The following is a 24,543-nucleotide window of genomic DNA, read 5'->3' as shown; positions in this document are numbered from 1 at the left end:
CAGACTCCTACATCTCCTCCAAGGTGACAGATTACTCATCCCAGTGTATTCATCCCTCTTTATCAAGCCTAAGCAGATCTCCTGATATTTTCCAGGCTGTGAAAACACCGTTTTCAGAAAGTGCCTGATCGTGATAACAAACCTCAACTCAATGCTGTCACTCAGCACATTCCAAAATATTTTGCAGAAGAGGCAAAATTTGCATTTTTATGTGATTTAAAAAAAAAGTCACTTGAGATCCTTGAAAGGGACTGAATTGCCCAGGGTGACCCAGCAAGTGAGGACAAGGCTGCTCTGCTTCTTCCTTCGTGTTTGAAGTGTGCAGGATTATTTTTACATGCAAAAATAATTTGGTTTTTGATAGGATCTCAGTGAGGAGGGGTCATTGGGAATTCAGCATCTCCCTGAGAGGGAATTCAGCATCTCCCTGGGAGGGAATTCACTCGGGGAGAATTTAAAGGGAAGGGCAGTGAGAGAAATGCAGGAAGGGATGGCAGTGACTGGGGGCTCTGATGAGGGTGGGCAGATTTTGGGGGTGAAGCCTTGGGGTGGGTGAACAGGAGAGCAGAGATCTGAGCAAACCATCCCTGAGAGAAGGGATGGAAATCCAGAATGGAGCCCCTCCACTCAAGGCAGGAGCAGGCTGGTGGAGCAGAGCTGTTCATTCAAAGCAAACTATCAATAACTGGAGTTTATTCATTTTAGCCTCAGCTCCACTTTCTGTCATTGCTCTGAAACAGAATATCCCAGCCCTGGCTTTGTCTGTGTCTGATTTTATTATTTCTCTGGCTCTGGCAGCCTTTTCTTTCTGCTCAGCACGGCACAGAGGAGGAGGAGGAGGAGGAGGTGTGGTCCTTGTCCAGCTACTCCTGCACAAAAGGCTGGCACACCTGTAGGGGTGAAAATCCGAATTTTCTCAGTGGGGGCTGAGGAGGGGTGTGGATGTGGTTGTGTCACTGGGTACAGCAAATGAGAGGGTGGTTAAAAAGAGGATGCTGAGCTGAGAGACAGGATTGTGGCACAGTAATCCTGGGAATGTGACAAGTGGGTTTTCCTCCTCCTGGATTGGAGAGTGTTTGAAAAACCTGGTTCTGCAGGTGATCAAGCTAAAAAAGTCCTGGTTCTGCAGGTGATCCACCTAAACCAGACCTGATGGGATGTGCAAGGAGCAGAGGGCAGAGTCCCACGGGTCCCCCAGCAGGGATGGGCTGCAGGACATGCCGAGGGACGGGACATGTGCTGCTGGGACAGACGGTCACATCCCAGGGAATCAATCAGGGGGATCCCAGAAGGAAAGACAAACTCGTGTCACATGTTCTTGACAAATAAAGTCCTTCCATGGCAAAGCAAAGGCTCCTGGAGTGTCTCTGACCCTCATTTCCTTGGCAAGCTGAGCCAGTGTGGCAGGGGAAGCACCTGGGAAGGGGCAGAGAGAGGTGGACACGGCACATTTTGCACCGAGCTTGGCTCACGTCTCAAGCAGCAATCGGGATTTCAGGTGAGAATCCCAGAATCTCTTTTGCCAATGCCTTGGTGTGGCATTCGCCAGCGAAATGGCAGCTGGGTGTCACTCCTGAGCATCTCCTGCTCCCTGGCAGGGATGTCCGGCTGGAGTTTGGCTGCCTGACTCTTGCTGGAGGTTCCCAAGCCTTTTGTGTCTCTGCATGATTGCTGCAGGGAAATTATCATGGATTGGGAATGAGTCTGCCTCCCCCATGGGGCTGAGCCAAAACCCCCCCGAGCATCTGTGAGCACCCAGGGCTTTGTGGCACACGTGGGGCACAGCCGCAGGTGGGCTCTGCTATGGGGCAGCACCCCGGGCTGCAGCGGGCACTGGGGGTACTCACTTTAGGGGTGAGTCTGCAAAAACCTCCCTCGGGGATGGTGGCGTGGCTGGGGGGCCTGGCCCGGGTCAGATTTACCCGCTGTGGTCTCAGTAAGGGGCTGCACCGGCCCAGACCCTGAGGAAAGAGGGGCTATGCCCGGTCCGGCTCTCTCTGGAGAACTGGGGCGCCTGGCTCACCCCAAAATGCCAGGGCAGGAGGCTGCTCTGTGCTCCCCGGCAGGAGCAGGGGACCCCAGGGGGAGCTGGGCACGGCAGCGGGGGCTCGCAGTGAGTTTTTGGGGGAGGGAGGATGTGGGGTGTCCCCTTCAGCACAGGAGGGGGTGCCAGCAGCCCCCGCAGGAGCCGCCGGAGGTGCAGCCGTGTCTGTGTGTCTGGGCTGTGTCTGTCTGTCCGTCTGGCACCCGCGGAGCCCTGCACGGGGAGGGAGGGGAAGGCGAACCCCCATTCCCGAACTCCTCATCGCCGGGTGCCAGATTTTGGGGAGGGGGTGCAGTGGGACATTAACCCCGGTGTTCCCCGGTGCTCCCCGCGCGGTGCGGGGCAGGGCGGGGGCCGGGGGCGGGCGCGGGGGCGGGGGCCGGGGCCGTGCCTGTCCCGGCGGCGGGGCCGGGATGCGGCGGGGCCGGGATGCGGCGGGGCCGGTGCCGGTGCCGGTGCCGGTGCCGGTGCCGGGCACGATGCGCGGCGGGGCGCTGCCGCTGCTCTGCGCCCTGGCCCTGGCCCTGGCCCTGTGCCCGGCGGCGCTGGCGGCTCCCGAGCCGGGCTCCGGGCTGGACACAGGTAGGACCGGCGGCCGGGGGTCCCGGGGGGATCTCTGGGGGCTCAGCGGGGCTGGCGGGGACATCCCGGGCCGGGATGCGGGCGGTCCCCAGTGGGATGCGCTGGGAGCCCGGCACCGCCGAGTGGCGAGCGGGGAACGGGGAGAGGGGCTCGGCCGGGACCCCCGGGGTTCTGCGGGGATGCGGAGCCGGTTCCTGGCCTTGGGGAACCCCCCCAGGTGTTCCGGCGTCCCCCTCACCCCCATCGCCGGGAGCCGCCGCCGCATCCGAAACGGGGATGGGGCAAAAAAGCTTCGCCCACGGCGAGGGGCGCCCCGTGAGCTGCTGGGGACGCTGGGGGCGGGCAGGGACGGACCCTTTAGAGGTGTCCCCGTGTCACAGGGTGCCTGGAGCGGGGTGTGGGTCCCTCTCCCTGCGGGATAGAGCAGCCGGGTTCGCTGGGATTTGTGTGTGGCTTCTCGGATCTCTCACATCAGAGAATCATGGAATCCTAAACTGGTCTGGGTTGGAAGGGACCTTAAAGCTCAACTTGGTCCCTGCCATGGCAGGGACACCTCTCACTGTCCCAGGAGCTCCCAGCCCTGTCCAGCCTGGCCTTGGGCACTGCCAGGGATCCAGGGGCAGCCACAGCTGCTCTGGGCACCCTGTGCCAGGCACTGCCCACCCTGCCAGGGAACAATTCCTGCCCAATATCCCATCCAGCCCTGCCCTCTGGCACTGGGAGCCATTCCCTGGCTCCCGTCTCTCCATCTCTTGTCCCCAGTCCCTCTCCATCTCTCCTGGAGCCCCTTCAGGCACTGGAAGGGGCTTTGAGCTCTCCCTGGAGCTTCTCTTCTCCAGGTGAGCACCCCCAGCTGTCCCAGCCTGGCTCCAGGGGAGCTCCAGCCCTGGGAGCAGCTCCGTGGGCTCCTCTGGATCTTTTTATGCCAAGAGCTGCAGCAATTCCTAAAAAATTCGTAAAAATTCCCTGCAAGCAATTCCCTGCAGTGCTGTGGGTCTGGGATGGGGGGGTGACACTGGCAGGGATTCTTGGATTTGGGATGCTGTGGGGTGGGATGAGCCCCAGCTGGCCCCTCCTGTCCTCACAACCTGGGGGTCTCCAGGGCTTTGCTGAGCTCCTGCCTCCATCCCTGGGATGCTCTGGTTAAAGGAGGAGCAGGATTGGTTGAGTGGGAGCAGCTCCCGAGCTCCCTGGAGCCACTTTTCCCTCACAAAATGCAGTAAATGATAATTGCAACCCCACTCTGCAAAACACAAAACTCCCCCAAATCAACCCAAAAAATCCTGTCTGGGAATGAGATCCAAAAAGGAAAGCGCATGAACAATTTGTCTTTAATTAAAGCTGGAGTCGTCCAATTAAAATCTGCTTAATTAAGGGATGCAGCCGAAAACGCACGGCTTGGCTCCTGCAGATGGCATTTGATGCTTGAGGTTTTGGGGAAAAAGAGGTTTTCAGGAAATTATCCTGGAGGTCTGAGTCTCCCAAATGTCAGATCCAGCTCTGTGCAAGGTCCTCACATCTGGGGCCTTTTGGGAATGTGCACATGGACTTGGTAAATTAAACATTGAACTTGATGAAAATGTGGAAAATTACACCTCAATCATGGTGTACCAGTGCTGTCTATGTACAGTTGCATGTGTTTTATATCTATATTTTTATATAAAAATGTATATAAATATAAATGTCATATATATTTTATATATAATGATATAAAAATATCTGACAATACATTTTTATCATATATTTTAAATAATAAATATATAATAATATATAATGTATATAACTTATACATTATATAAATTATATATATTATGATATAATATTTATTATATTATTTATTATATTATATATTATACTATATATTATATATAGTATATAATTTATATATTTTATAGAAATATATAATGATAAAATATATAATAATAAAATATATAATAAATATGTTTATTTATATTAAATGATACTTGTGTCTGGGCCTGATCTTGATAATCTTAACTAGTTCCAAGTCCAACTTCTTAAAAATCCAGAAATCCCAGATTTGTACTCTGTGCCATTTCCATTTGACCCTCCATTCAATGGAGTGTCATGACATCCTTAATTAGGCAATTATATGGAATTACCAATTTTTTTCCCCTTGACAAGACCCTAAATTGTGCATTTAAAGTGGGATAAACACAGGGGTCACTGCCTGTGCCCCCAGCACAGAGAGCAGCCGGGAGCCTTCCCCTGAGGCTTTGCCCCTGGGAGGGCAGGCCATGAAAACCAAGCCCTGAGGAGTTCTGGGAACCCCAGAAGCCACCAGGATGTTTTTACAATCCAGCTTTTATCCCTGAGCTCCTTCGTGGGCTCCTTGTTGTGTTCCAGAGGGAGGAGGAGGAGGAGGAGGAGGAGGGTTTGTGCCTCAGATCCATTTGAAGGACTCCCTTATCTGAACTCTGGGTTTGCTGAGCATCATTTTCCAGCTGGTTTCTGCTGGATGAAAGAGCCTTTTCCCTAAAATCCTGCAGTGCTTTTATCTGGGAATGGGGAGGAGGTGAGCTCCTGCTTTCCCTCAAACCCTTCTCCTCCTTGGTGTCCTGTGGTTGCTCCCCCTTGCACTGACCTTGGCACACCCAGGTGCTTCTGGCTTGGCTGCTTTGGGAATTCCAGCCTGGAAGTGGCTCCAATTTCCTTGGACACGTCTGGAGGAGAAGGTGCTGACCCAGGATGGTGCTTTTTGCTCTGCTGGTTTAACTTTGCCCAGCTGGAGCTGTTTGGATTGAAAAGTCTCTCTCTTGTTTTAAGTCTGTCTCGTGCTGGATTATTTGAAAACTTCCAGCCCAAGCTTCCCAGCTGCTCCCACCATCCCTGTCCCCGGAATATGTTGGTATTCCTGGAAGCTGGAGTGCAGAGCTGGTGTTTGGCTGCATCCCCATGAGATCCCTCCAGATCAGGCCAAGTTAAAAACCTGAAACTTCTGCACAATCCCCATTTCCTAAAGCCTCTTTCCCTCTGGATCCAGGCCTTGCTCTGAGCTGGCTCTGGCACCCACAGCCTGTGTTCCTTGTGCCACCAGAGAGCACAGAAAGATGCCACAGCTGCTCTCACCTCTATTTTCTGTACCTTAGTAGGTGGAAATCATTCCATATCATTCCATGTAAACTCTGGGGTGCTGGGAAGGGTTTCAAGTGCTGTTCCTTAGGGGAAGATTTTCCAGAGAAGTGCAATGGATCGTCCTGGGATCAGATCAGCCCCCTGGGAGCTGAGCTGGAGGATACAAACATCATTCCCATGGGAAAATGGACAGTCTGGGCTGAGTGTCACACCTAAACCTCATCCAAACCCTGCCAGGACCTCCAGCTGCCGGTGTTAAGCCCAAACTAAGCCAGGCTGAGCTTAGGTGGAAGATTCTGGGGGCAGAGGCAGAGTTTGGTGTGAGAAGCAGCTCGGAGTGGCTGCCCACACCTCCTTCCTCTGGGCAGGCTCCCAAAAAAGCTCCTAATTCCTTGCAGGAGGAGCAGCCATCTGCTCCTGGTTGAGGTCCTGGCCCTGGGGGTGACGTAACGTCGGTGCCTCCCTGGCTGAGGCAGCTGCAGCTCTTTGTGGACGTTCAGGGTGTGCTATATATATATTTCTGTATTTATATACACATGTCATGGCTCTCACAGCCAGCCTGGGGCTGGCACTGCCTGTGTGGGCCAGGAATTCTGGCTGTGGTGCCCTGGCAGGAGCTGGGAATGGTTTTACAGCTCAGCTCCGAGGAGGGGGACGTTCCCTGGACACGGCAGATTGTGGGATCAGTCGCTCCTCAGGGGCTTTGGGTGTCTGGGACTTGTCTGGCAGGGAAAGCTGGGGGATTTCAGTGGGTTCTTGGGTGCTGGGCTGGGTCCTCGTGGCCCTGCTGGGTGCAGGTTCAGGGCTCAGCTCTGTGGGGAGTGAGGAAGGATCACAGAACCACAGAGTCACAGAATCAATCACAGAATCAGTCACAGAGTCACAGAATCAGTCACAGAATCACAAAATCACAGAATCAGTCACAGTCACAGAATCAATCATAGAATCTATCACAGAATCTATCACAGAATCACAGAATCAATCATGGAATCACAGAATCAACCACAGAATCAGTCACAGAATCAATCACAGAATCTATCAGAGCCAGAGAATCAATCACAGAGTCACAGAATCAGTCACAGAATCACAGAATCAGTCACAGAATCAATCACAGAGTCACAGAATCAGTCACAGAGTCACAGAATCAGTCACAGAATCAATCACAGAGTCACAGAATCAGTCACAGAATCAGTCACAGAATCACAGAATCAGTCACAAAATCACAGAATCAGTCACAGAATCAATCACAGAGTCACAGAATATGCTGAGTTGGAAGGGACCCACGAGGATCCTTCCTCCCTGGGAAGCTCTGGGATGTGGCAGGGGTTGTGCTGGTGGAGAAAGGGGCTCTACCTGCTCTGGCAGATTTTGGGGGGCACATCTGAGCACAGAAACCCCATTTCCCTCCCCTAAGAACAGGCTCCCCACCCCATTACGGGATCAGTGGGGTTTTTGGTGCTTTTCTACCTGTTTTTAGACAAACCCTGGAGAGGCTGAGCATCCCCGGCTCTGGGGGCACCGCGGGCTCTGCTGTGCCAGGGGCACTCGGGGACATTGGCACAGGGAAGGGCTCCAGGGATTCTGTGTCTGCTCCTCTTTGTGCACAGCCTCATCCAGCCCCCGGGAGCGCTCGGCTGGAAAGCTTTGCTCTCTTGGGGTCATCAATTAAGGGAAAAAATAACCTCAGCGGGGTTTAAGCACCCTCCTCCCGTGCTTTTGCCACTCCAGGAACTCAACAGAGCAACAAAATGGCAAAAATCAGCTTCTGTTTAGCGCACCTCAAGCCTGACAGGCGCGATCCAGTGGCGCAATGACGGCAATTAGTGCAGCGCTAATTGTAATTCCCGCAGGGTTCATCAAGGGCACCGCGGGTCGCTCCGCGCTGATCCCGGGGCCGATGGGGACAAGGGGGGACCCGGCGCGTGGCTTTGGGACAGGATGGGACAGGGGAGGTGGGGACGGGATGGAGGGACACGGCAGGACAGAGGGACACGGCAGGACAGAGGGACACAGCAGGACAGAGGGACACGGCAGGGATGGAAGGACAGGGCAGGACAGAGGGACACGGCAGGACAGAGGGACAGGGCAGGACAGAGGGACAGAGGGACACGGCAGGACGGAGGGACATGGCAGGACAGAGGGACACGGCAGGACAGAGGGACACGGCAGGACAGAGGGACACAGCAGGGATGGACAGACACAGCAGGACAGAGGGACACGGCAGGGATGGAAGGACAGGGCAGGACAGAGGGACACGGCAGGACAGAGGGACATGGAGGGAATGGATGGACACCACAGGACAGAGGGACACAGCAGGACAGAGGGACAGAGGGACACAGCAGGGATGGACAGACACGGCAGGACAAAGGGACACAGCAGGGATGGAGGCACAGCAGAGGACAGAGGGACAAGGAGAACCTGGAGAGAGCAGAGGGAGCAGGGAAAGGCCTGGGATCTTCCCCAGCGGCTGCTCTGGAGGGTTTTGGTGGGAGAAGCTCCCCAGCATCCCTGATAATTCCATGGGTTTGGGATGGGAGATGCCCGGTGCCGCTGGAGAGGTGACACCGTGGGGCTGGAACTGGGTGGTCCTTGAGGTTCCTCCCAAGGATCCTTCGAAGGATTCCTCCCAAACCTTCCTGGGACTCTGGGAATCTCTGGCTGGGGCCGAGCCAAGGACGGAGCAGTGCCGAGTGCTCCTCCCGCTCCTCCAGAAACGTGCAATAACCAACCCCAGGGTGGGGATCGCTGGGAGAGGAGACATCCCCATCCTGCGAGGCTGGGAACGCTGCGGGGTGGGGTGGCTGTGGCACAGAGCAGGGCTGGAGCTCCCTGGCTCCTCACTCTGCACAGCCCTGCTGCTTCTCTGCCTGTGGTTCCCATCTGTCCCGCCGGGAATGGTGCGAGACAGACGCCTCCCCTCCTGCTGCAGTGGCTCCGAGCTGATCTGAGCTGGGAAAACGCAGCCAGGAAGGGATTTGGTTCCATCAGCTCCTCTCTTTTTCCTTTTTTTAACCTGCCAGACATGTTTGGGAGCAGGGCTGTGATCCTGCCAGCGTGCTCCGTCTGCCACTGCAGCATTCCCTCCCTGCCACCCCTGGTTTGTGCCCTTCCCCTTCCAGCAGAGACCTGCAGGAGCTGATGGATTTCCTTGGAGCAGATGCCAGCAGGGATGGGCCATGGGATGGACTGAGGGGGACAGGACCCGTCCCTGAAAGGTCCCTAAATCCAAGGAGGGAGTAGAAGAAATCCCAGTCGTGGAGAGCAGAGAGTTGTGGGGTGAGGAGGATTTATTGGGATGTTCTCCATGGGCACAGCACCCCTGGGACCCAGAGCTGGGGGGTTTTGGGGTGTGAGAGAGCTGGAGAGGGACTGGGGACAAGGGATGGAGGGACAGGAGCCAGGGAATGGCTCCCAGTGCCAGAGGGCAGGGCTGGATGGGATATTGGGCAGGAATTGTTCCCTGGCAGGGTGGGCAGGCCCTGGCACAGGGTGCCCAGAGCAGCTGGGGCTGCCCCTGGATCCCTGGCAGTGCCCAAGGCCAGGCTGGACAGGGCTGGGAGCAGCCTGGGATGGTGGGAGGTGTCCCTGCCATGGCAGGGGTGGCACTGGATGGGCTTTCAGGTCCCTTCCCACCCAAACCATTCCATCATTCTCTGATTTCCTCTACAAACAACTAAATGTGTTTATACTGAGAATTACGAGCACACCAGACAGGTAATTTCTGCTCACAGTGAAAGAGATACATTTTATTTATTACTTTCTTTGCTTTCCTGCTGCTGAACCCTCATTTCTGAGCCACATTTTCCGTGGCAGCTCCCGCTGGGAATGGGAAATGCTTGATTAAAGAGGCAGGGTAAACGAGCTGCCATCCAAGGAAGGCAGCAGCACCCAGGAGTGGAACCTTTCGTTTGACAGAGCTGCGTTATTAACACGTGTTTGAAGTCCTGGGATGGATCAATGAAACAGCTGGGCTTTGCCTGTGGAAATGCTGGGCTCTGTTTTGGCAGGGCTGAGGGAGATGTTCTGTAATGAGAGCTATTAAAAGGTCATTAGAGATGCAGAGGAGTTTTGAAGTCAGATCTCAGTTTCTGGCAGTGACTTTTGTGTGAGAAGATTTTTAATCAACTCCTTTGCTTTTTCTTTTCCTTTTTTTTTTTTGCATTCCTGGAGCTCTGTGGATGTTTGGATGTTTCACATTTGAGGAAGGCAAATGAAGGATGGGGGTGGGATTCATGTCAGGAGACAGGACACGGTGTCCACCTGCCACGTGGTCCCCCCTGGCCTGGCTGGTGACATTTTGAGGCGTGTGGAGTTCAAGTGAGCTGCAAAGAAAAGGGACAGAGAGTGAAAACCAGAGGGTTCCCACTCTGCATGTGGAATTTGGGTGACTCAAACAGCTTAAAAGTCCCCAAGAGGGTGCTGGCACTGCCCAGGCTCCCCAGGGAATGGGCACATGCCAGAGCTCCAGGAGCATTTGGACCAAGGATGCTCCTTGGGGTCCCTCCCAGCTCAGGATATTCCAGGATTCCAGGATCTCCCTGTGCACCTGCAGGGAGCAGAATCCACCCTGCTCCCAGTGGGAAGATCACCTGGAAGATCACCAGCCATGCAGAGACCTGGGATGGTTCCCTTTTTATCAGGAAGAACCTTGAAGCTGTTCAAAGCTCTCTGTTAAACCCTCTTTAAGTTCAGGGCTCTGAGCACCTTCCTCAGTGGCTTTCCCTAAAGCAGAGTTCAGGCTCCTGCCCAGAGCTCTGAACCCACATTAATTCATCCTAATTAATGCCTCACTTGCGGTTTTCCTCCCCATTTGAGGAGACTTTGGGGAATCCTGCAAACCCTACACCTTCTGCACTAAAAGTTCTGTTCATTTTCTCCCCCAGCACTGCTGGTTTTAATTGTGACTCCCACGCCAGCTCTAACAGCCCACATGGTTCATGCATTCATTATTTCATTTGCTTCTGGCCTACCCCAAGGCTGGGCTGTAGCAGTTTCAGCTGCTGGCAAGGCTTTAAATCCACATGAGATGTTTTTCCTGAAGGAAAAGATGTTTTTCCAAATTCAGCCACAACTGTTGGCCTTAAAGCAGGAATAAAGCCAGAGATCTTCTCTGACCTGTTCTCTGTAGGGCAGCAGAGCAGAGAATCATGGAATTACAGATTGGTTTGGGTTGGAAGGGATCTTAAAGCTCATCTCATGCCATGGGGACACCTCCCACCATCCCAGGCTGCTCCCAGCCCATCCAGCCTGGCCTTGGGCACTGCCAGGGATGAGGCAGCCACAGCTGCTCTGGGCCACATCACAGTGGGGGTTTTTTTTCCTGTGTGAACAGGAGCAGAACCCACACTCAGTGACCACTCCATCACCATTTCTGGAGTGCTGATTGAGAAAAAGTGACCCCAGATTAAAGTAAAGCTGGAAAAACGCTGTGCCTCGCTGTTGATGCCAGGCACAGTTACAGGAGGCAGTGCTTAGATGTCGTATTTGTGTTTGTTGTCCTTTAATGATTCAGATTTTATATTTTTCTGTCTTTAAATGTACCAGGTGGTCGTGGCTCTTCATGGGCAGGGTGTGATGGTGCTCCAGCAGCACTGCCTACTGTTACTGGTGTAGTTCCTGCTGGTCTCTGGGAGAGCAAATCCAATTTCATGGCTGTTGGGACATTGCAAGTGTGTTTGTGCAGTAGCAGGAGGGTTTTAGAGACATTTTCAGGGCGTAATTCACCTTGGGAGTGGCAGTTCCAGAGCTGTTTCTTTGTGTCTGGGCTCTTGTTTCCCAGATTTGCGGTCTGGTTTTGTTTAACTTGGTCTCAAGCCTTGGGGAGAAGGGTCTGGGGTTACATCAGAGGCTGCAGCTTCCTCCTGTCGAGGGCAAGGAGCCAACTGATACCGGAATGGGCAAAGGGAACAGGGCTGACACGCTCCAGGAGGTCCCAGGGCATGGAGACAGCTCCAAACTTTGCCAGATTTGTGGGAATTACAGCTCCCAGCGCAGCATTTCACCCCCACAAGGAAGGGAAGGAGCAGAGGGGGAGGAGGCTGAGCCCAACCCGGGACATCTGCAGCTCCCCAAGGGTGCAGGAGGAGCATCCCAGGCTGTCCCAGCGTGTGGGGCTGCTCTGCCTCCTCCTTTCAGCCCAGGGACCCCCATCCCTCACAGCTTCCTGCCCCTCCTGAGCCAGACATGTGCAAACGTGACCGGGAATCCACCCGGGATGGTTTTTCCTCCCCCAGGCTGGTATTTCCTCCCGGCTCCCTCTCCCCCTGCACGGCCCCTTCTCCATGAACCCAGGCAGGCATCGCTGGTGACCTTGGCCCCTGCAGGTCCCCTCCCCTCCTGCAGAACATCTGGCAGGCACGTGAAGCCCAGAGCAGCTTTTCTGGGATGCCCAGGCTCCTTTCTGGGATGTGTCCCCTCTCCAAGGGACCCCCTCGAGCCCCAGCATCCCTGCTCCTTCCAAAGGTCCCTCCAGAGGAAGGGTTTGGGGGCTGTGCTGGAAGTGTGAGTGTCACAGGGTGAGGAGTGAGCAGGCTCCAGCCTGATCCCCTCTTGGCTCCTGTGTTCTCCTGGCTCCCAGGAGTGCATTTTAGGGGCTGTTTTGAAGAGGAAACCTCCTGGTGAATCCCTTCCTGATGCCTGCAGCAGCTGGGGAGTTCCATGGGCTGCGCTGCAGACCGACACAAGGACACCCAGACCCCTCATTCCTTCTCCCAACAATGCAGGAAGGGGAAAACAGGTTCCTCCTTTCCCATGGGTGGCTCTGGGGAGGATCCAGAGAGCCAAGAGGTCCCTGAGGTGCAAGGTCAGGGGGCAGGGGTGACACAGTGGGCAGGGGAGGATGGATCACAGCAATTGCTGTGAGCTGGGAAGGCTCTCCCTGGCGTTGTTCCCTGCCCAGAAGCTCTCTGGAGGTTGAAGGGGATGAGTTTCTCTCTAGGATGGGTTGCTGCAGGTGAGGATTCCCCATCTGGTGTGGGTGGGAGCATCCATGAGGGTGGTGCTGCAGGGAGAGGGTTTGGGGCCGGGCAGGGAACCCAACCTGGTCTCGGAATTAATGAGGAGATGGAAGCTGTCATCAGGCCTGGGGTGTGGTGGATGGACATTGGTGTCCCCCTGAGCATGGAGAGGGGCTGGATGATTTTCCAGATGGGATCATAAGCTCCTGGCTTAAAAAAAAAAAACCCCAACCCCCCCAAAAAAACCACCCCAAAGCCCAACAACAACAACCAACAAACAAACAAACAACCTCCCCTAAAAAACCCAAAAAGCCTCCCCTAAAACCCCCCAAACCTCCCCCAGAAAAACCCAACCAAACAAGATTTTAAAAGAATAAATAATAAAAATTGCCTCTGAACTTTTTGCATCCAGTTTTTGTGCTGGAACCACGAGCAGTCAGGTTTCCTGTGCTTTTCTCTATGCTCAGGAAGTTTAATTAAAGGTGTAGGGCTGTTAATGAGTCCAGCAGCTGGAGCATTAAGTCTTTGTTTGCATCAGCAAGTGGGGAGTGCTCCCAAAAGCAGCTCCAAGGCCCTGGGCCCACTCAGAGGGGCTCCGTGGATTTTATCCTGAACTGGGCTTGGATTTTCAGTCCAGAGGATCCTGTCCATGTTGGAGAACATGAAATCTCCTCCCCAGGAAGGTGTCTGTGCAGCCCAGAGCTGCTCTGCAGGGTGAACAACCAGACAGGGAGTGGGCATGGCTGGGAATTCACCCTGGAATGACCTCCTGATCCTAATTCAAACAACTGGGGTGTTGTTATTTTTAATTTGCTGTGTTTATTTTCCCCCTTCAGAGGCAGTTTGCAGAAGCAGGTTGTGAACATGGCTCTGCTGCGGTTTGGGAGGGATTGGATCAATGTTGACCCAAGGAAGGATTTTTCATGGAATCCTGGAATGGTTTGGGTGGACGGGACATTAAATCTCATCTCATCCCACCCCTGCCATGGCAGGGACACCTCCCCCTGTCCCAGGGTGATCCAAATCCTGCCCAGCCTGGCCTTGGGCACTGCCAGGGATCCAGGGGCAGCCCCAGCTGCTCTGGGCACCCTGTGCCAGGGCCTGCCCACCCTGCCAGGGAACAATTCCTGCCCAATATCCCATCCAGCCCTGCCCTCTGGCACTGGGAGCCATTCCCTGGCTCCTGTCCCTCCATTCCTTGTCCCCTCTCCAGCTCTCCTGGAGCCCCTTTGGGCCCTGGAAGGGGCTCTGAGCTCTCCCTGGAGCCTTCTCTTGTCCAGGTGAGCACCCCCAGCTCTCCCAGCCTGGCTCCAGCCTGGAGCAGCTCCGTGGCCTCCTCTGGACTCTCTGCAGCTGCTCCAGCTCCTTCCTGTGCTGGGGACCCCAGAGGGAACCCCTGTAATGGGGTCTCATGGGCACAATCACCTCCCTTGCTGCCCTGCCCACTCTGCTGGTGATTTTTGATTTATTTATCCTCTCTGAAGGCAGTGGGAACTGCTCACCTCACTGCCGTGCCTTTCAAGGACGGCCCAGCTGATTTCCAAGGAGCTGCTCACAATCCCAGTTAACATTTGCTGCCTTTACTGGTGCTGGGCTCGCTCCCAGCTCTGGCTGTGCCTCGGGAGTGGGGACAGAGATGAGGGGGAGCCCTGGCCAGGGCAGCACATGTGGGACACACAGAGATCCCTGGAGTACAATTCCTACACCCCAACCTGGCTGTGGGGAGCCCCTTCCCCGGGCTCAGCCTCCCCCAGACCCTCTGCACCCAGTGTGATGTGAGAACATGAGCCCTGCTCCTTTTCACAGCACACAGTTGCCTTTTCCCAGCTCTAATCTCCCTGAATGTGTTTTCATTTCATTTTTATATTCCTTCCAGGCTTTTACTGGAATTCCCACAGGCCGGAGCAGGTCGGGGATGCTGATTGGAAACAGAGGAGGGCTGGAAGCAGCCGAGATAAATGGGCTGATAAAGCAGCCAGAGCCTGGCTGATGTGGGACTGTCCTCACCCCCTTCTCCCTGCTCCGGGGGGGCTTGGGGCTGTCAGGAATCACAAACTCCTGGGAATTGCTGCTACTCAGGGAAGGGAACAGAGCTGGGAAGGGGGTGGAGAAATCCTGAGGGAGCTGGGAAGGGGCTGGAGAATTCCTGAGGGAACTGGGAAGGGGCTGGAGAATTCCTGAGGGAACTGGGAAGGGGCTGGAGAATTCCTGAGGGAGCTGGGAAGGGGCTGGAGAATTCCTGAGGGAGCTGGGAAGGGGCTGGAGAATTCCTGAGGGAGCTGGGAAGGGGCTCAGCCTGGAGAAAAGGGGAATTTCAGGGGGAATTTCTGGCTCTGCACAAGTCCCTGGCAGGAGGGGACAGCCCCAGGGAACAGGGACAGGAGGAGAGGGAACGGCCTCAGGCTGAGCCAGGGGAGGCTCAGGGGGAACAGCAGCAGGAATTTCCCCATGGAAAGGGTGATTAAACATTGGAAAGGGCTGCCCAGGGAGGTTTGGAGTCCCCATCCCTGGATGTGGCACTTGGGGACCTGTGTGAGTGGTGGCCCTGGCAGTGCTGTGGGAACAGCTGGGCTCAGTGACTTTGGAGGGCTTTTCCAGCCTGAACAATTCCATGATTCCATGTTTGCTGCTGCTTTACACCACTGCCTGTACTGACAGCCAGGAATCAAGGGGCAGGAATTACCACAGCATGGAGATGAATATTTCTCTGTTTGGATAAAGGAATGGATTTTTCTCAGCTCACACCTAGAAGCTGGTTAAGCCTGGAGGAGAGTGGGTGGATTTTTTTTTGAAGCCTTCACATCAACAGTTGTCATCTCCAAGAGCTGCTGGCTCTGAGCAGAGTGCAGGAACCAGGAGATGACTGGTGGCTGATGTTGTGTTTAAAACCATGCCCTGAATTCCTGAATTTTGGAGCTCCTTCTGCAGTGGGGCAGAGCAAAGCCTCCCCTGCAGCTCCTCAGGATCCCCCAGAGCCCAGCTGGGTTTTGTCCTCATTGTGACCCACACTTTGCTGCCAAACACCATCACATGGGGCTCCCTGCTCCTTGCCCAGGACTGGAAATCCCATTTCCTTCCCTGTGGGTTTCCCTAGAAAAGAAACTGCTCCTTGTTCTTTGTAGGACAAGAGGAAACAGCCTCAGGTTGTACCAGGACAGGTTCAGATTGGAAATAAGGAAAAATTCCTTCATGGGAAGGGTTTCCAAGCTGCTCAGGGCTGTGGTGGGATTTAAAAGCTGTGTGGATGTGACATTTGGGGATGAGGGGCAGAGCCCAGGGAGGATGGTTGGACTCAGGAGGGCTGGGCAGGCTCTTGAAATTCAGGAATCAAACATTTTAGGGAGAAGAGGTATTTGAGCCTGTCCACATCCCACAGCAGTGTCCTGGTCTCTGGCTGTGGCAGGGAGGGAACAGCCCCACGGCTTTGCAGGTGTGTGATTTAACCTTGTTTTGTCAGATTTTACAGTGAATTAAAACAATTCAGTATTTAGGGCTGAGCTGATCCCTTGGAGTATTTAATTTGCTGCAGGTTTGATGGGAATGGCACAGCAGTTCAAACCAACTCCACTTTTTACATTTCTTTGTTTGTGCTTCACTTCCAAACCAGGAAAAAAGAAGCAAAGCCATTCCTTCATGTGGTCCTGCTGCTCCCAGAGCACTGGAGTGTGCTGGGAAGGCTGGAACACTGCTCCAGCCCAGCGGGAGAGCTGCTGCAGCAATCTCCAGGACATTTAATCTGATGACTGCAAAACAAACTCAGCCCGGTGGGTTTGGAGGAGCCCTGCTCGCTGCTGGCTGCATAAATCCTGCAGGAATTGCTGGAGTTAGACAGGAAAGCGAGGGTTTGTGCCTTGAGGAAATGCAGGTGTGGGAGCAGGAGCAGCCATCCTGGTGTCTGCAGCGCTCCAGACTCTCAGGGAGCTTTGTAGAGAGGTTCATTGTTCAGGGATATTTTTGGGAGAGCCCCGAGGAGCAGAGCTGTGCAGCAGCAGGGGTTTGTCCATGTCCAGGAGCTCCTGAGTGAGATGTGCAGAGGGATTTTGGAGATTGATATCCAGTGGGATCCCAGTTCTTCCGCCCTCTCCTTCCTTAGGGCCATGCTCACTGCAGAGTGACTGCTGTCACTGCTCTGGTGTTTGTGCCTGCACCTCACGTCTGTCCTGGGGACATCTGGGCTTCCCTGGTGCCTTCCTGCTGGGAATAACAGTGGAGCCCAAGCTCAGGGAACAGGGGGTGCCTCTCCAAGCCGTGGATGCTGCACGTTGACACCGGCTCTCCCTGGGGCTGGGCTTTGCTGCTCCCACAGGGGTGCTGGGGGGCCTGGAGGTGTCACCCCTCCAGCTCCTCCAGGCTGTGCCCGTGCTGAGGTTCCAGCAGATTTCCCTGCCCTGCCCCAGCACCTCTTCCCTCCTGAACAGGGACAGCAGGCAGGGAAGGGCTGGAGCTGGGCCAGGCCAGGCTCAGGCTGCAGATCAGGGCAAGGTTCTTCCCCCAGAGGCTGCTGGCACTGCCCAGGCTCCCCAGGGAATGGGCACGGCCCCGAGGCTGCCAGAGCTCCAGGGATGCCCAGGGTGGGATGTTGGGGGGTCTGGGCAGGGACAGGAGCGACACTCGATGATCTCTGGGAGTCTTTTCCAGCTCAGGATATTTCAGGATTCTACAGTTCCTGCTGGGCTCCCTTGGCCTGCAGAACTCCTGCCTCAAGCACCACAGGGCAAGACTGCTCCATTTTTGAGCTAGTACTAATTAAGAGGCATTAATTACCCATTCATTTAGCCCAAGTGGAAAATAGCTGTCACTCTCAGCCTGGGTGACATAATTACATTGCAGCCTTCACTGATTTCTTGCTAAAACTCTGAATCTTTTTGTCCTCCTGGGATCCCAAACTGGGCCTGTTCCAGAGCAGGAACTCATTTCTGGAATGGAGATTTTTTTTTTTTTTTCCTCAGACTGAATTTACAGCAAAGTCTTTAACAATTAATATTCATACAATTATGACACGAAGTGCCAGTGGCCTGCACTGGGCAGCTCAGCAGCTCACAAAGCCCAGGCTCTTTGGGACATCCCTCCCAGGATCCATGGAAAAACCCCTGACCCACACTTTGGCCTGGCTCTCTTCCTTCCTGGCAAGGAGAGGCAAAGCCATGAGGCCAGGATTGCCTTTCACCAGCTGGGAATATTTTCATGTCTTGAAAAGAGAAACCATGAAACCTTGCACCAGGAGGAGGATTCCTCCCACTGTGATACTGGATATGGCTTGAAAAATAATTTCTGGCACTTTTTGGGGGGACAATGTGAAATATTGTTTTAGTTTAGTTCTTTTCCTGGTTGGTTAATTCATGGATTTGGGTTTTTCTTCTTTTTAAGCATTCCAGGGTGGGTTATAGGTGATGTCCTGGTGTTTTCCAACCCATGTTTGTCCATGAAGGTGGGAATTCCAGGGGTCCTCCTCACTGCTTTTCAGTTCTGGAGGTGGCTTGAAAATGAGGTGGAGATGCAGCAAATATTGACTGCATTGTCAGACATGAGAGAATCCAGAGGGTTCTGAGGCACTGGAATAGAAGATGTGGAATAGAAGAATAGAGAGGAATTCTCTGCTTGGGGATGTTCCTCAGGTCAGCTGTTTCCAGCTAAAGGAACAGGGAATTAAGGGAGGGTGGGCTCAGGAGTCTGGAGCTCAGTGCATTTGGTGAAGCAGGGCTGGTGAAACTGGGTCGGATCAGGTGGAAAAATTCCAATCAGGAAGTGGGAGTGAAACTCCAGCCCGTTAAAACTGTCTGGTTTCCTGGGGGTTGTGAAAAAAAAAAATAAAATTTAAAACCCAAAAAAAGTGGTTTGCTGGGGGAGGGAGGAAATGTCCCATCATCTCCAGGGTTAAAAATAACACTGAAATTTCACTTTCAAACAGTTTCAGTTAATTAAAGGGAACTTGCACTGAATAAAAGAAAACAAGAGAGGCAGCTCATCCACAGAGGTGAAACCTTTTATCTCTGGGCTGACTCAAACTGACTCATTTTCCTTTTTTTATTTTCATTGTTCCCCCCTTTTAGTTTTTTTTTCTTCCTTAAATATTGGGAAAGATTTCTGTTTGACATATGATTTCTCTCCAGCAATTCCCTTTAACCCTGGGAGCTCCCCCACATCCCAAATCCATCCTTTCCTCAGTCTGGGCTGCTCAGGGAAGTGATGAATCACTAACAAATGTTTTCCCTCGCTCAAAGGCAGAGGGAGGAATGAAGAGCAGATTTTATTTTATTTTATTTTATTTTTTTTTTGCAAGGCAGAGACATCTCTGCTGTTCAAACAAGGGTTGTCAGCTCTGTCTGGGGCTCCCCCCTGATCCACACAATTCCCTGTGCAGAGGCAGCGGGATGGGGAGTGTGTCTGACCTGGGCCCTTCTCAGTTTCACTTGTGATAAATAATCCAGGCTCAAAACCTGGAAATTTTAGAAAAAAAAAAATAAAAATAATGAATTTCCTTTGGGTTCTACTGCATAAAAAAATTCTAGAAAATTCTTTAGGTTAGTGAAGAAACAGAGAGGAAGGAAAATTGGTTTGAGCTGGGAAATCATTATTCATGGTGGGATGCAGGCTTTAAAGCAGAAAATACAGGAATGGGCACGAGCCAGGCTTTGGACAGGACATTTTTTGGGGGGAACAAGAGGATTTGGGAGCCTGGAGAGGAAAAAGGGATGGAGGTGCCCACATCCAGCAAGCGGCTTTTGCACAGAGGTTGGCCCATGCCCTCATGCTGAGCGTGTCCTCCTTGGGATCCCATCCACGCTGGAAGTTGCTGGAAGCTTCTTCAGCCCCATCCATGCTCATCCTCATCCAAATTTCCAACTGTGGAGCCTCCTCAGCCCAGGATCTGTCCCAGGGAGCTCCAGAGGGCTCAGCCTTTCCTGGGGCTTGGCAAAGGGCTGCCTCCAGCACCGTTTTTGGGGGTTTGGCAGCTTCTCTGCACGTGAATAAAATCCTGGTTTATGTTTATTTGCCCTGAGCATGGTTCCAGCATTGTGGGCTCGACCTGAGCTGGTGAAGGGAGTTCAACAAGAAGAAATCTTTTGTTTGGGGCTCTCAGTGACTCCCACACCTGGGGAAGCAGCAGCTCCTGGCTTGGAGCAGCTCCTCGGGGATTCTGAAGGCTCCCAGGCACCCAAAGATAATTTGGGTGTAAAAATACCAGCGGTGGGGGAGAGGTGGGAGGTGATGAGCTCTGTCAAAGGAGCTTGGAGGAGCATTTGGGAGTTGAGTCAAGGTTGAAACCACAACAATTCAATCGTTTGTACAGAAACCTGGCAGCCGCCGGGCGTGGAGTGAGTCACAAATGCGCACATGTTTTGCCTGGGGTGAAAACCTGAGCGCAGTTTGGCTGTGAGATGGCAGCTGGTTAGGCTGGGAAACACTCATTTTGCATTTATTTTTTTTTTTTAATTCTTGGGAGCTGTGTTGAAGGGAGCAGGAGGGGGAGGCCGGGGCTGGTGCTCCTGCCCTGCTCTGGCCTAGGCCGTGCTGGCAAGAGGTTCTGCTGCCTCCTCCTCTCACCCCTGCTCTGTTCCTGCTCTTCCCTCAGGGAAAATGATTCCCAGGAGCCAAATGAAACCTCCAGGTTTCATTTTAAATGGCCATTTTAATGCCATGCTCGAGGCTGAGTGCTGACCCTTGGAGCAGCAGCTCCTGAAGCAAAGAAGCAGAACTGGATCCCTGTGAGGCACTGGGGGATTTGCTGCCCTGCACTCAAAACCCCCCCTCCAATAAAGTTCACTGGTGCTAATTTGGGGTGACAAAAGGAGTGATAGGAGCTGGGGGAGGCACTTGTGGGTGCAAAGCTCATCTCAGGCAGGTCCAGCTCCCCCGTGGGCTCCCAGGAGCAGCGTCCGTCTGTCCCCTGTCCCTCAGCACAAGGCCTTGGTCCTCCTCAGGGAACGTCAGCGTCCCCAAAGTGGAGACTGCAGCGTGAAGTGGCTGAATTTGAGCTAAAATCAGCCCTGCACTGACCTGTGGCCATCCTTTAAAGGGACAATGTGAAAGCAGCCGCCATCCTGCCCCCCGAGGGGTTTCTGGATCTCCCATCGCCAGCTCTGGGGTCCTGCTCACCTCAGGCTTTGTTATTAAATCCTCTCAGTTTGCTTCTCTGACCTCTAATCTCCCCTAAACCTCTGAGTTTGTGTCCAAGCAGACCTGAGTGGGTGTTTGGCAGCTCTGAGCTGGGTCCAGGGTGTGTGAAGGAGCTGAGGGCACGAGGCCAAGGGCACAGGAAATTCCAGGTGGGATTTCTGCCCGTCCTCCAGCTTCTCCTGCCGGGATAACTCGGTGTTCCCTCAGCCAGAGGGCCTGAGCCAAACCTTCCCAGGGCATTCTCTGATTTCTGCCTGCCTCAAGCCTCTGCCTCATCTGGAGCTTGCTCTGAGCCTCTCTGGCTCAGGTGGATCTGCTGGATTAGGGAACCAGCCAGGTTAGGGAAAACACACTCTGGTTTTGTGTGAATAAAACCGCTGCCAGTTTAGAATCCCAGGATCATTTAGGTTGGAGAAGACCTCCAAGATCATCGAGTCCAACCTTGATGCCTGATCCCCACCTTGTCCCCAGCCCCAGCACAACCAACCCCAATACTCCCAGGAATTGTCTGGGTTTGAAAGACTCCAAGGTGAGGAGCACCAGGAGGTACCTCCAGCCCCCAGCCCTGGCTCCAGGGCAGGAGAGGAGAGGAGAGGAGCAGGAACAGAGCGAGTCTCTCCTGCTGGTTCCTCCCAGCTCCCTGCAGGCCAAAGATTTGCTGATCCAAAGGCAAAGTTTGTGTTCACAACCCTCAGCAAGAGCTCAGTGGTGGCACTCAGAGCTCTGGGCTGGGGACAAGGTGGGGACCGGGCACAGCTCACACTCGATGATCCTGGAAGTCTTTTCCAATTTAAATTATTCTGGTATTCAGTGATCAGAATGATGAAAATCAGGGCTACAAACCCTGGCTGGGTGTTCTTCCCAGCCTGGGGTGTCCATCCCACCCAGAGCAGGTTTTTGGGATCATCCCTTCATGGCTTTGGTGTTTATTTCTGTTTGTCTTCCAGCCCTATAAAACATGAGGTTTTGTTTTGTAAAACCACAGAGAGGGAGGTTCTTGGAAAGCTGGTGCTGGAAACAAGTCCCTGGAGTGGGAGAGACTGGAGAATTTGCTGTTAATTTACTTTGACAATGGAGCAATAAAGAGAAGTTTATTTACAAGCGACAGCAAAGGCCAATATTTATGGTGCTTGTCCCCACTCAGCGTCACACAAATTTTATTGGGATGTTTTTAATTTATTTTAAAGGAATCCCACAGAATCCACTGGATAGGCATTGTACACCAATTCCAATGCTGACTCCCTGTAATTCAGTAATTAATTTCATTGCTGCGAGGCCAACTTGAACAGGCTGAGGAGTGGTTGTGCGGGGATTTAAATGAAAACTGTGTAAAAATGCCCCTCCAGCTAAAGCTTTTAAGGCCTGAATGTGGATAAAACATCATTTAACTTGAGATAAGTGAAGGTTTGAGCTCAGCCCAGGAGCTGTCACTGCTCCAGGAGGGGCAGGAGGTGAATGCACAGAGCAGAGGAAGGGGGATCTGGAGGGAAAGCGAGGAGAACACGGGATGGAAGGTGCACCAAGGTGTGGGTGAGGGCTGGGCAAGGCTGGGGTGACACCAGAGCACCTCCCCAGGGACCAGCAGCTCTGGGTGGGGTTAACTCTCGGGGTTGCTCAGGAAGGAGGTGGATGAGGAGCTCTGAGAGCTCTGGGGGATTGGATGAGGTGACCTTTAAAGGTCCTTTCCAACAGCCTGCACTACATCATGATTCTGTGACCTCTCAGCACGTCTTGGAAAGGTTGGAAATGGCTTCTTTTTTGGTTTCCTATTAAAAAACCCCAAATCAAGTGTGAGCCTCCCTCCCAACCCTTCCCAGCACCTCCTTCAGAAGGGTGTTCTCACTCAGCTTCCAGGATATCAATTTGCTCCATGTACCAAACCCTTTCCACGTCCCCTCAAGGGCAGCAGACAACCTCTCAGACCTCTCCCCCTCAGTTAATGGGATGAGACTTTTATGCTGGCTCCTGGCTTGAAGAGTTGGGATTTTCCCTGAAGAGGATAAAGCTGAAGGCTGAGCTGCCCCTTCCACACCCCTGTGCCCACTCCGTGGCTTTAGCAGCTCCGAAACTCTTCCCTGCTCCCAAAGCTCTCTTCCTTTTCTGCCACTTGCCCTACTTTTCCCTGCAGCCAGCTTATCCTTATTTGGGGTCATCCTGCCTTCCAGCAGCCCTTCCTCCTGCCCAGGCTTTGTCCCCAAAAGCCCCATCCCCACCCCGCAGAGCCCCCCGTGCTGGGCGGGCACAAAGGAGCGGCAGCACAGCTGCAGCTCCGGGTAATGAGCTCCAGGAGAACCTGTGCTCCCGTTTTTCCTGTCCAGACAATGCGTGCAGCCGAGCTCTTTCTTCCGAAAAGGTTTCGCTTCCCTGGAATTTGCTGTCCTCTCCGTGGGTGGGTGGCTGCATTCACTCTTCCATAATGGGTCCAGCATCCTCCGTGGGAAATGTCCTTGTTCCTTTTCTTCCTGCTTTGGCTCTGTCCCCCCTGGACTTGCAGCCACGGGGTCAAACCCAAATTATCCCTGCTCTCCGGAGCAGGGAGGAGAAGGTTGGAATCCTGTTGCATAACCAGCCCTGGGAGCTGTGAGCGCTGCAGCTCAAAGCTCACCTCGGGTGCCTTCTGGAGGTGCCTTTAGAAAGGGATGGTTGGATGGGGAGGGAAATGGGAGCAGCAGGGAATGGATGTGGCACTGGCAGTGCCACGGGTGGCTGCCGTGGGCATCGGAAATTCTGGGATGGAAGGAGAAGCAGGAGGAGCTGCCTGCAAAAAACTTCATGTCAAGGTGTCCTGGAGCTTGCCCACCCCACATGCAGAGCCAGGCAACCCCAAACAAGTGGGAAGTTGCCATTTTTGCTGCCCTTGCTCCAGGAAAAGTCAGGCACCACCTCCAACATCTTTCCAGGGGCAAAGGGCAGTGGGCTGTGGGATGTCATGGGGAGGTGGAGGAGCACTGGTGTGCTTGGTGATGGTGTCATGGGTGTGAGGCCCCAGGATGGAGCCCTGCTTTTCCATCACTTAATGCAGGGAGCTTTCCTGATTAAATTCTGGAGCTGTGATGTCCCAGCCTCTCTGATTCAGAGTTCAGAGTGATGCTAAGCAGAGTCCTGGCAGGACATTTCCATCAGGCACTCAGGAACTAGAGGGAGGAAAGGCCCATTAGGTCACAGGCTCCATTCCCCTGCCAGGGCTGTCCCCTGGGCTTGGCCAGCCCTGTTATTTCAGGTTCCAACCAGTGCCACATCCAGGGGAAGTGACTCAGCCTGACAGACCCTGTTAGGAGCTCTCCAAGGCACCAGATTTTGGCCGTTTAATACAATTTTCCTTCATTTCCCTCCTTTTGGGAGACCATAAAGCTCAGTGTAAGCTTCACACATGGAAACAAACCAGAGGAGAACATGGGTGGTCACTTTTGTGTGTCTGCAACTGGAGGTGCCCCTCAGGGAACACCTTGGGATGGGATGGGATGGGATGGGATGGGATGGGATGGGATGGGATGGGATGGGATGGGATGGGATGGGATGGGATGGGATGGGATGGGATGCGTTTTTTTTCAATGGGACTATTGAAACCCATCTGATTTTTAACAGCACTAATGGGCTTTAATGACTCCAACCAGCCTGTCCTGGGACCCCCAGCTCATCCCAGCAGCCCCATTTAAGCCCAACCCTGTGCTAGTCCTGTCCTGAGTTCTGGGAGGGAGTCTTTGGCTCCTGGGTGGGCCATGGACCTTCCCTGGATGGAATTTCTCTCCT

General features: G+C 53.7%; 1 protein-coding gene across 1 annotated transcript in view; it reads left to right on the top strand.

Moving 5' to 3' along the window:
* The first annotated feature begins 2,458 nt into the window (after positions 1 to 2,458).
* Positions 2,459 to 24,543, top strand: part of LOC131586626 (collagen alpha-1(I) chain-like) — a 62,454-nt gene continuing 40,369 nt past the window's right edge. The window contains exon 1 of the mRNA XM_058853655.1: positions 2,459 to 2,626. Within this exon, the coding sequence (XP_058709638.1) occupies positions 2,524 to 2,626 (103 nt within the window). The 5' untranslated portion in view covers positions 2,459 to 2,523. The remainder of the gene's footprint in view (positions 2,627 to 24,543) is intronic.

Source organism: Poecile atricapillus, chromosome 20 (assembly GCF_030490865.1).
Source record: "Poecile atricapillus isolate bPoeAtr1 chromosome 20, bPoeAtr1.hap1, whole genome shotgun sequence".
Taxonomy (NCBI): Eukaryota; Metazoa; Chordata; class Aves; order Passeriformes; family Paridae; genus Poecile; species Poecile atricapillus.
This window is presented reverse-complemented; position numbering and strand designations above follow the sequence as displayed.